Source organism: Thalia democratica, unplaced genomic scaffold (genome assembly GCF_965202585.1).
Source record: "Thalia democratica unplaced genomic scaffold, ktThaDemo2.hap1.1 HAP1_SCAFFOLD_1660, whole genome shotgun sequence".
Taxonomy (NCBI): domain Eukaryota; kingdom Metazoa; phylum Chordata; class Thaliacea; order Salpida; family Salpidae; genus Thalia; species Thalia democratica.
The window spans coordinates 1-12,634 of NW_028140487.1; the positions used below are offsets into that span (position 1 = coordinate 1).

General features: G+C 26.5%; 1 protein-coding gene across 1 annotated transcript; it reads left to right on the forward strand.

Annotated features, from left to right (window-relative positions):
- Positions 1-8: 8 nt before the first annotated feature.
- On the forward strand, positions 9-11,187 carry LOC145848776 (protein fantom-like). Its single transcript, XM_082954035.1, has 15 exons — positions 9-100; positions 1,038-1,107; positions 2,583-2,712; positions 3,940-4,022; positions 4,443-4,602; positions 4,915-5,075; positions 5,263-5,388; positions 5,911-6,071; positions 6,398-6,584; positions 6,680-6,987; positions 7,168-7,364; positions 7,511-7,620; positions 8,201-8,411; positions 9,968-10,096; positions 10,595-11,187. The coding sequence occupies exons 1-15, from the start codon at positions 9-11 to the stop codon at positions 10,765-10,767; spliced, it is 2,298 nt and encodes a 765-aa protein (XP_082810161.1). The 3' UTR covers positions 10,768-11,187.
- The last annotated feature ends 1,447 nt before the right edge of the window (positions 11,188-12,634 follow it).

Here is a 12,634-nt window from a genome sequence, read left to right on the forward strand (position 1 = left end):
CAAGTTGCATGGAATGCTTAGGAAACAGTCCTAGTATATTTGTTACCCATGCTTTCTACGACTTTGAAATCGTTTCCACTCAAGTATTGTCTGCCACAAAGTTGGTTTTATGTTTATTTCTATTCAACTTTGTTATACTTACATTTTTTAGATATGTAGAAATAGTAGCTTTGCTGCTTTTAAAAAGCATTTAATACTTTTTCAAAGTAGTCATATAGTACTGTATTTTTTTTCATTTAAAAACCCTTAATTTTTCAAAATAAGTGTACTGTAAAATTTAAATAAAGTTTTTAGTCTATGCAATATGCTAATTAATTGTTCTATTAGGTTGATGAATGTGATAAAATTTTAACGGTTTTGTAACTTTTATCAAAAAATATTAGTGAATTAAGATAATAGAACTTAATCAGTCAACTAAAAAAAAAATTCAAAGTTTTACAATTTTTTTAATTTATTGTTTTTTATAATAATATTTTACGTTTGGTTCTCATACAATTAAAGAATACTCAGTTTTACTTTTTTAAAAAGCTACATTAATATTTATAGATAGTTTATTTAGGAACTCTGATATGAGTTTTTGAAAGATTTTTTTTAACTTTTAATATAGAAAATAATCTTCTTAATTGTTTAAGCTAGTTAAATTTTTAGTTAATTTTTTTGAAGCTTTTTCCATTTTTATCTAACTAGCTATTTATTTTTTGGGTGATGAACGTTTTTATAAGTTCTTGAAATTATGTTAAGTTAGCGTAGCGTAAACTACATTATTTAGACAAACTTGAATAAAAATAGCTTACGCTCTTAACTTAATTGAATTAACTTTAAAACTTTTTTTTTTTTAATCAAGGTAAGTTTTTAAAAATCAAGTTAAGTTTTTCAACTTACATATACAACTTAACCTCCTTTGTGAGTTAAGCCCTAAAAAGAATGTTGTTTCCTAAAATTTTCATATAATATTTGAGAAAAGATTTAAAAAATTTATGAATCATGACAAATATAGAAAAAAGCTATTTTATACTTTAAATTTAATCGTTTTATAGTGCACATTTCAACTTTACCTCACAGTACAAGGTAAAAGTAGACGAAATATTTCTGAGCTACTTGTGCAGAGTTAGTAGTTATTTTATTACACTTATATATTATTATTAAGATGTTAAATTTCAATGTTAACTTTGAAAAATAAAATAAACACGTTAATACATGAAAGTGAGAACTAAAAGTCTTTCAATTTTAATATTAAAAAAACAGAGAATGATGTGTAGACCTTTTTAACTTTTATTTTATAAAGTACATATTAGTCACATTTTCATTGGGTTTTATGTGGTGTAAACTATCTGTAAAAACTTTTTAAAAAGCTTTCCAATAAAATATTAGTACACATTTTAACTTCTGTTTTAATGTAATAAGAAATTTTTAGTCCGTGAAGTATTTCTTTGAACTTGAAACCAACTTGTGCAATTTCAATAAATTTGAGCTTTTTAATATAACAAAATAACAAATTTGAAATGTGATCTTAATTAGATTATGTGTACATCATACTGTTTTTTAAGTAAAAAACAGATAAAAAAGTGTTTTTATCTTTTTTTTTGTTTTATTAAAAAATCCCGCATCAAATAGATCTAAACATTAGTAATAGACTTATGTAAAAATTTGAAGAAGATTGCTTAAAAATTAAAGAAGAAGATAAGTTTTATTGATTTTTTATTTTTTCGTCTTTTGGTTTGCTCCTTCTAGAGCCTATTGAGCTCACCAACTTTAACCTCTTATGTCTCAAAAGTTACTTTGAATTTTTTAAGCTGTTAAAAGTATCTGATGGCTAATATAAAGTTATACAAAATAAGATCAACTTGTAAATACCAAGGTGGATCCCTATGGCCTTAAATGATTATCTTAAAGCAATTTTAGTTTTTAAGAGTGTTCTTTACAGTACAGTTTTTCAAAGTTTCGTTAACCTCTAAGGTTTTTTTTTTTGAAAATCCGGTACGCGAAAGATTTTTTTGATAAATCCAGCCCTCCAGCTTGGAATCTTCCTTTGATGAACATATAATCGTTAACTCTAAATATGTGTTCGTAAAGTTCTGACGTGTTCTTTTTGTTGTTATATGTCTTTTTATTACAAGTTGAATTAACGATTTAAAGTTATATAAAATTGTTTAAATAAAATTAGGTATGGTTCAAATAAAGAGTAGACAAATTTTTGTAGTCAGCGGTCCACACACATCAGATTTTTTTGCGAGTCGCGTAACCTTATAAAATAGTACCATGTTTACAAAAGTTAACTTTTAAAAGTCTAATGAAATAATCGTTTAATAATCACTGTGCTTTTTAATGTGCACTAACAATAGAATTAAGAGTATATTTCACAGTATTTTTTTAATAAAAGTTCAATTTCATTTTATTTACATTAGTTTTTTTAAACTAAAAAATACGTCGCAGCTATCTCTAGTTTATATGAACTACAGACCTTGATTATTTCATAAAAAATTAAAACTTAAAAATGGTATTTTTTACTAAACATAATAAGTGAACGACATATTTTAATTGTTACTTCAAGCTTTTTTTTTTAATTTATGACTTATAAACAGACTTCAACGAAATTTGAGGTTCATTTAGCTAAAGGTGTTGAATATGAAACTGTCGCCAGCTGCAAAGTCACTTTTGATAAGCTTCTTGATTCTCCACAAGCTAAAATGTACGCCAGTGCTACTTTGACTGGTTTGTTAATTATAAGATTGTATTTAATAGCAAATTTAAGCTTTTTCTTGTTTATCTTAGAAAATACTTGCAGATTAAGTTGTCAAAACAAACAAAAGATAATTAGCTAAATGTTCATCTAAATATTTGCTTATTTCATTTTAATGGTTTTTCACCAAGTTGAATAAAGTTTAAAAAAGTTATGTTAAATTTTATGCCATTGGTAGATGTATACAAATATTAATTCACAATTACTGTTGTTGAAAAAACAAACAGTATGTTACTAATATTTTTGATAAGGTGTTTTATTTATTAGAATATAGGAGTATAAAGACATTTGTTTTAAAAAATTAAGATTGGCTAGTATTTAAAGGTTGAAAGTTTGAATTATAATTTTTATAAGAAACATTTTTTGAATTATTTTTTTATTAAATTTTGTATACCAATTTATAGACCGCGGATTGTTTGTTTTTAAGAAATTTCAAGTGATTTAAAAGTCTACCTTTTTTTTAGAAATCACCTTATTTAAATAGTTTAAAAATTTGCACGTTGGATAGAATAAAAAAATATCAAAATTACAAAAACTCAAACGCGTTTTAATAAAATAAAAAATAAAAAATATACCGTAGTTATTTAAAAATATTAGTTTGAAATTATATAGAACATGAATTATTATTAAATAAATTATACTTTTGCCGTAAAATTTACATACTAACCATATTAAACTCACTAACTTAGATCCCTTGTATTTTAATTCAAAAGATTCTTTTAATTATGTTCAGCTGTAAAAATATCTAGCAGATGAGATTATTATTTACAAATTTAAGCCGACTTGTAAAAAAACACGTTAACCCTCATATGGCCTTAATTTTAGATTACTGTTAATTTTATTTTAATAGTTTATGTTAAGACAAGCATGTATATTTTGGTTTCGTGAGTGTAAAGGCATGTTAAGGTATGTAAGGTTAGTTTTATGTGGTTAATTATTTTAATTGATTACTTTAAAAAAACACTCGTAAATTTTTTTCTTTTAGGTTTATTTTTGCTGTTGCCACTGTTATCAATTATCAATGTAATTATTGATGCAAACTATGCACATTCTTAACCCTTATCAAATATAACTTTGTTAAGAAAATGTTATTTTTACTTTGAACTAAACTATAAGAACTAAGAATAAATATTTATGCAACATGAAACAAAATTTCATACTGTCAAATGAACTTGGTATCTAAATTAGTTAATTATTAGGTACAGACGGAAGTACAATAGGAGTAATGGATTACTGGGTGAGGTTAAGAGTTCCTATGGAGCAAGCAATCAGACTTTATCAGGTAAAGAACACTTTTGTATCAATAAGTTAAATGAAAAAAGTTTAAATGGTTTTTAACATTTTTTAGTACATATTTTAACGTTTTGTTTGCTTTACTTACACAACCCAATTTTTATAAAGCCGGTTTCGCTTATTAGCTTAAATGTACTAAATAAAAATATTTAATCACATTAAACAAAAATAATTTCAGAAGTGAGGTTAGAAGACATTTTAAAGATGAGATTAAATTGTTTTAACTTGTTTTACTAAAAGAAATTGTTTATCAATAAACTAGAAAACTTTATAGTTAGTTACCTTTGTTATGTTAAAAAAAGTTACTGTGTTTTGAAATTAATATTTGTTCTTATAAATAAAATATTTATTCAATTTAACTTAATAATAAAATTCTGTATAAATTAACACTAAATCCAATATTTTTCAGTCAAAGTTGAAGGCTCTAGGTTACATTTCCTCATCAGTTGGAAATGATATCCTGCAGGATGATGACGTCACAGTTAATGAACCTAAAATTTTGGATCTTAATGAAAAAGTTAATAAATTGCACGTCACAATACATAACTGTTCTGGGTTAACTTCGATGAGTATGTTTAGTTTTTACTTCCAACCTGCTTATATTAAGTTAAAAACATTATGTAATCATATAAACGAAGTTAAGTTTAAAATTTTAAGAAATATATAAAAGTATAAAAAATACAAAAGTGAATGACTGTAAATAAAAAGTCTGTCATTTTCATTAAAAAAAATTATAGCTAAATATGTATTAAATTTTGGTTTATTCTTACTTTAAATATGCGATTAAGTTTTGTAATACATTTAGGTGGTTACAATGCGAATATTTAGAAATATTTAAAACCAGTAAAATAAATGTTAAGAAATATAAAGATTATAAACAGAAAATGAAGTACAGCCAGATGTATACTGCGTGTACAAGTTATTTGACTTCAGCAATCATGCAACTTCAATTGTGCCTTCTTCTAATCACCCTGTTTTCAATGACCACCAAACTTTCACTATAGCCATGAGTTCGAGTTTTCATCTATACCTACAAACTGAGGTTTAATGTAGATTCATACAAATTCTAATTTTTAAATGCTCTTTTTTAGTTTAGAAGTTAATTTACTTATAGAATATGCTTTTAAAGTTTTTCTTTATGGGTAAATTTTAAGAATAACCTTGCCTTTACCTATACATAAGATATTTCAGGACATAAATAAAAGAAAAAAAACGAAACTTTACAACAGAAACTACTGATATATGTGTTTGATGATAAGGACTCAGACCTTACAACTTACATTGGAAAAGCAGCTATTGACTTAATACCATTAGCTTATAATGATTCTATCAATGCTCCAATTGAAGTTTATAATGTAAGACTTTGGTTTATAATTTTTTCCTACCATCCAAGTACATAATAATTTTTTTTTTTATAAAATGGGTGAGTTTTACAAAAAAAATATTTCGAAGTGTCAAAAACACGTAATTTTCAATTGTACCAAATGTGTTTATTTCTATTGATATTTAGCTTCATAAAATTAAAAAAATCATGGTACAAAAGGAAAAGTAAACATTATTCCTAATGTTAGGTATAGTTTAGTCACTAAATTTTTCATGTCAAGTTTTATTTTTAGTATAAGTGTAAATCAAGTTTAATGTTAGTTGTATATTATTTCTACATTATTTTGTCAAATTACTTTTATACTAGTAACTAAGTAATGCTTAAAGAACAATTGTAATTTCAGTATAATTTTAAGTTTCTTCAAAATTTTTGTTGCAGCTGAAGTTCTGTAAATTGTGCTGCTTTAGTAAACAGTAAAAGTTTTTTTTAAGGCTAATTTTCTTTAACGTAGTTTACTTTATTGAATTAATTAGTGTATTATTGTTATTTATAGAAAGAAGGCCTTGTTAATGGCACAATTCAAGTAGAAATAAAGTGGCAGAACGACTATGAAAATACAGCAAGTGACTTGGTTAGTCCAGAACCTAAGAAGTCAGCTGTTTCTAAAGTTGATGAAGTTTCCCCATATACGCCAGCTAAGCCTCCTAGAAAAAAGTATTTGTTTTTAATTAGTGAACATTTTAACTCAAAATATATAAACATCAACTTATCAAATTATATAGTGTAGTTATTGCTAATTTTGATCTTTGTATATCACATTCTAAACAATAAACATTTTTTTTAAATGTTATTTTGGTATTAGATAGACAAACTACTTTGTTTTAATTCAACAATGTTATTTGATTTAAGTTTTGTTACATGCTATGTAACTATTTAATGGAGTGTGAACCTTCTAAGGTATGTAAATGTAATACTAGTAAAGTTAGTTGTACTAATAAATTACAATTAAACAGTAAATAAAGTTTAAACTACTAACACAGAAAAGTGCTCCCAGCAAACCCACCTCCCAAGTCTACATCACCTCCACCACATATACTTAATGATTTAGAAGATGCAAACCTTAAAGTTGATGAAAAATTACCTGATGTAAAAGATGTAGAGTCCGAAAATGGATCTAAGGATAATTTTGAAGATCAGGTGGAAGATTCTAAAATCTTTACAGAGCAGGTTTCATTCTCTTTTATGAGATTTTTTGTTTTGTTTGTTTATTATATTGGTTCTTGAAATTTTTTTTAAACTTCAACTTTATTTTGATAATTTAGGAAAATAATGAGGTAACAGAAAATGCTAATGATAATGATCAAGTGCAACACAATGAAGAAAGTGTCATCAAAACAGTTGATTCAGCTGAAGAAAGTACCAGCAGTGATGGTTGCAACGGCATTCATCCAGTTCCTTTGCCTCGAACCAAAGTAATTAAAGCTCATGACGAGGCTGAGAGTATCAATAGTGAAACAAAAGATGAATCTGAACATTTTGAAAGTGAAGATGTAAGTGTCAAACCTGTAGATGATATTTTAGATGAAGGTAATAATCCGTTTGATGAAGACACAAAAAGTGAAGACGAAAGGTGCTGAACTTTGTTTAAACTGAAATATTTAAACTTTACTGTATTAATATTTTTTTTGTTTTGTAAATGTGTCTACTAAATATCACAACAACATTATTTGAAGTTTTATAAACGTTAATAGGATTTATACTGTTTTTTTTAGTTGTTAAATTATTTTTTTTACATCTGTTTGCTTTACAGCGAGATTGAAGAAGAAATTGCTGTTTTGCCAAGTGAAAAAGACGAGGAAGAAATATTTACTTCTGAAGATTTAACTGGAGGTGAAAACGAAGACACTTATTTCAGTGACAAGAAAAATTCAACTGTTGCTGGACAGCACAGGGTGAGATTCGTCGACGATGAAGCGGATAAGTCGGACGAAAAATTGCAAAACGAAAGTTGTTTTTTATAGTTCCTTCATGTTAACCCTTTAATAAAGCGTAAGCTTTGCAAAAAAAAGTTTTTGTAAAAATAGAAACTATAAATGTAATTGATAACATTTGTGAATACTCTATTAAAGTTTTATACTTTTTTTTTTTCAAAGAAGAGTTTGAAAATACTGAAGAATCAAATGAATCAAATGAAATAACCGTCTTAGAGGCCAATGAGGCACATCTTAATGAAAACAATGAAAAACAAGATGACGCGTTAAAAGTTTGTATGAAATACGTTGTAGATAATATAAGAAAATATGAAACTTTATTAACATACATTTCAAATTTAACTTGTGAATATTTAAAATAATTTTCTTAAAAAAAAGTTTAAAATGATAATTCAAATTTGTTATTTAAATTGTAGCGACTGACAGGAATTTCTTTAAGCATGATTTTTTATAACTTTTGTTAAAGTTTGTAATACTTAATTAACTTTTTCTACTTAATCTATGTTTAATGTTTTAAATTTGTTGAAACAAAGTTTAACGTTCTTTTACAACACAATCTATTTGCACATCAATAAAGTTGAACCACATTATATTTATAGTTTTTTTTATTAAATATAATCAATAATTGACTATTGTAGTACGTTAAAATTATTTGTAGCATTCGTTTTATTACTTAATATTTAAAGCTTGTTTAAGGTCGTCATATACATTTTGAAAACTTCAAAAAAAATTAAACTGCTAAAACATACTAGAAAACTACTTTTACTTAAGTTTGTTTACAAATAAATCTATATTTTGTAAAAATAAAGTTTGTAAAAATTTAACTCTTAAAACTATTATTTTTTAATAAAGGTAAATCAAAACACAATCAATAAAGATGACTCGCTAAAGTTACGTGTTTCTGTGAATCACCTCACACTGAACGATAGCCAACGCTGGTTGGACAACAATATTGATCACTTGTTTGTCGAATACGATATTCTTGGAAATGTGCATGAGACCCCACAGTCGATTCCTATACCGAGAAAAAATGGCGAGAGAATGCTTTTCAACCACACGTCAGGTATCATACTGTTGTTTATAAGATACATATTTTTATTTTACAGTTAATGTTTTTTATGAAAATGTCGTATGTAATTTTTCGATGGTACACTTTTATCATTAAGAGTAATACGTTAACTGTTTTATTTATTGCTTCTAAATGTATACTCTTCTGTCATGTAGCGTATATACACCCTTATCAAAGTATTTTGTGGCTAGTAGTTAATTACTAGGTTTTGTTACATTTTCAGTATTTTATATAAACTTTTTTTTTTCTAGTTTTACTTATTTTGAATAAGAACCCTTTTTTAAAGTTTTATAAGCATTTTAATACATAAATATTTGAGCTTTTCAGGCAGAAATAGTGGCAAGAAATCTCTGTTTCATTGCAATTAAACAAGCGTAAATAAAAATTTTGCATTAGAACAGACAATGTGTTAAACGTTGAGTTGTGAACGATTTAATTGCGTTAATTTTTTCGACTGTACTCAAAAACATTGTAGAACGACATTACTGAGTTCAATTTTCTTACATTGAAATATTTGTTTCTCGCGACTATGGTTCTGATATGGTCTTATGGAAATAAAACCGATCGTATATTGCCTCGAAACTGTTGTTAATGGTCTTGCTGTGCAGTCTGTTGCTTTTTGTGTTATAGCCAAAACATCTCATATTTGCTGAAGGTAGCCGAAAAACTACTATAACCCTCAGCTCTTGATACTAAAATTTACCGTTAGTTTAACATTATCCTCTGACATCAATTTGTGTCGGTCTGATACGTTAGTCGGCTCGGGTTACTTATTTGTATGTGGTTACTAGCATCCAAAACCTTTTCAGCGTTTTTAGCACGCAACGCGTGCTCAGTAACTAACCTCAAGCGGTCATAGGCTGACAAAGGTATGGATTTCTTGCTGCTAGCACTCATACTCATATATTAGTGATTAGTGCTACTAATTGTGTTAACGAAATTATGTTACAATTAAACATACTCTATAGAAGGCCTAATTTAATCTAGCCTATAAATAAGTGCTAGAAATATAACTTAAGCTTAACTAGGTTAAATTCTAGTTAGTTAACAAATGCAAATTAACACTCAATATTTATTTTACAATATAAAAATCTACGATCTTAGGAAAGAAACTAGGTGACTCGCTACATTAAAATTAGTATGCTGTCAAGAATATAAATCAGTGCCCAATTACAAATAATGCTTAGTAAGCGACTCATAAATATGTCTCAAACATAGTGCTCGAAAACTAAACACATACGCCTACGCACGCTTGACTTTAGGAAAACGCTACGAAAACACTAACGTCTATCCTCTCTCGCGGTGTTCGGATCGTTTTTCGCGTGTTTTATAAATCTCTTCAGAACGAGACATAGCAGATATGCTTGCACTACTACTATTATTATTTTTAAACAAAAAAATTTAGGCAGTTGTATAATTTTCCCAACTTGAATTTATTTTGTTTGGCGTTTTGAAGTGTATTCTGTATTATATTATTAAACGACAGGATAATTAATATTTGTTTTTTAAATTGTAAACTAACTTAAATTTAGCATACGTTTAAATTAAAGAAACGAAGTTTGAAAACGAGGAAACAAGGAATTTATTGGCCAGAATGCTGCAAGGAAGTTCTTCTGATTTCAAAGTGTTGCTACTATCTGACCCAGTTGATGATAATGACCGTGATTGTGAAGAAATCGGTTAGATTTAATAAAATTATTTCTAACCTCTTCGTTGCTTTCTATGTGGTTGTTTTGTTAATGGATTATGTAAAAAATATTTTGCATTATAATGCGAAAATTCCAAAGTTTTAAGTAGTTGTATATTTACTCTTAGTGTGCTTTTAATGCATAAGTACTCATAAGTGTTTTTGATTTGCTTTGATATTTTAGTTTTTTTTTATGTTTCCTACATAATTTATTTCGAAGCATAATTTACTAGTGATATCAAAGTTATCCAGTCTTTAAAATTATGCTACTGAAAAACTTGTATGTTCTCAATTGACATAATTTTCATGACGTAAGATAATTACAAGAATTTAAAAAACTGAAAAGTTTATTATACCTGTTACCAGCTTGGTTTTTTTAAGTTATAGGTAATAGTTTTTGTATGTAATGGCTAGGGTAGCATATTACATATCTTTTAGATAAATTGGTCGCAGTTAAATTTTATTAATAATTTTAAGTTTTATTCACTAGGAAGTGCTACTGTTGATTTGGCTGAAATCGTGCGCAATCAAGACAACATAATTGGTAGAGAGTTGGTTGTCAGCGATGGCGCAGGAGAGGTTGTCGGTAAAATAAACATGGATGTCGATTGCTACCAGCTCCTACAATCCGTACTGCAAGAAAACCAAGTTTTGAAAGAATAAAGGTAGACTGTCGAACGACAAAAAAGTTAAGAAAAAAGTATCTTTATTGCAACAGAGCTTGTTGTATGTATTTAGTTTTTAAACGTCTTTAATTTTAGCTCGCAGCTGATAAGTTACAGTTTGTTTTTTTGATTCTTACAAAATTTTGTAGGTAACACAATGTGAGTGTGCGTTTTTACAACTTAACGTTCTGTTGTAAAGTTTGTATCTATTTATACACTCTTTTAAAAACAATTACTGTAGTTACAAACAAAAAAAAAACAAATTTTATACATTCTTAAAAATACTTTATTCTGAAATTGAATAAAATCTTTTATTTTACTTTTATTTTGAAACTTTGTTTTAAAAGTATTTTCTTTTTAAATTGAAAACTAATGATGCTGACTTTTTATAAACTATTTTTACTTTTTTTCTTCACTTATGCTTACTTTATATACTAATGTATTATGGTTATATATATCAAGTGGTCTAATCCATAGTTTCCCAAACTTGTCGAATAAATCACCAATTTTTGACTTTAAAAACATCACTCCGTTATCGAATGTATATTAAGCTAATATGTAATAACTAGTATATTATTGTTATTGGAGTTTATTATGCGAAGATGGACTCGGGCATTAAAATCTGAGCCGCTTAAACAATACACACGAAAAAAAAACAAGTTACATTCAATGAAAATTAAAAAACTAAACATAACATAGTAAAAATTACAAACAAATAGTCCTGTATGATCAATTAAAACTTAGTATGCACAAAAAACTAAACGAAATAAATTCTCATATAAAAACTTATGCATTGACTATAAAATATCAAATGAATCTATATTTTGTACAGTAAAAAAGAATACAGCTTTAAAAAAAGTTCATTATATAGAACAATGTAAAATAGTTTTAACTCTTAAAAAGCTATTAAATAAGAACCAGTGGGTTAAAACTTGATAAAATTTGAAATCAAAAGCAAGCTTGATTTTATTATGTTAAGAATATTTAGTAAAAAATATAGTTTTTACATTTACTTGTTTTACTAGTCTTAATATTAAGCTACTCGCTTTGTGCCAACAGTTGGAATTAATGTTAATTTTTTATGCCATTGAAATATTTTAATGGTTCGATAGTTTTACTATATTTTTCCAAATAAGAAAAATAAGGACATTGTATGCACTGCACATACCTAGACGCCATAGCATAAACAATTCAAACCTTAATAAGAAGAAAACCAGACGAAGAGAAATAACAAACTTCAACCTATTATTTTGAGAAATTGCAAAAACGTGCATAAGAAAAATATTTAACGACATATGGACCAATATTTTAAACAGACGTACTCTAAACGAATTAATAAACGAAATAAATTGCAGACTATCATACAGTTGAATGGCTAACATAAAAATTATAATACACCCGTAACAAAAAGCCTAAAACAATATCGACAAGATAGAAGTACAGGCTTTAAAGAGCGAATGTGCAGTTGTTGAAAATGTCATGGAACTACGTCATGTTGTGTTGAGAGCTACATAGATTAGATAGTTGGTTCAAATTCCATCTAAAGCGAGAAAAACTTACTACCTTTCCGTTACACTATCGCTTTTCATTATAACTTGCGAACTGAAAATCTGTAAACAATGAAATGTGTATAATTTAAAACTGTATAATATTTTTTTTTTGGGTGTTTATGCAATGTTTTGCTTTTTTAATTCGGTTTTAAAATTAATTTATTATAGTCGATAAGTGTTTTTTTCATAAAATCCTATTTTAAATTTTATTTTAGATCGGTTAAGAATAAATAATTTCAGAGTTAATATGTTTTCAAAAACATGTTTTACATTTAAATGTTTATTGGATAACTATTTTAACATATTTTTAAAGTG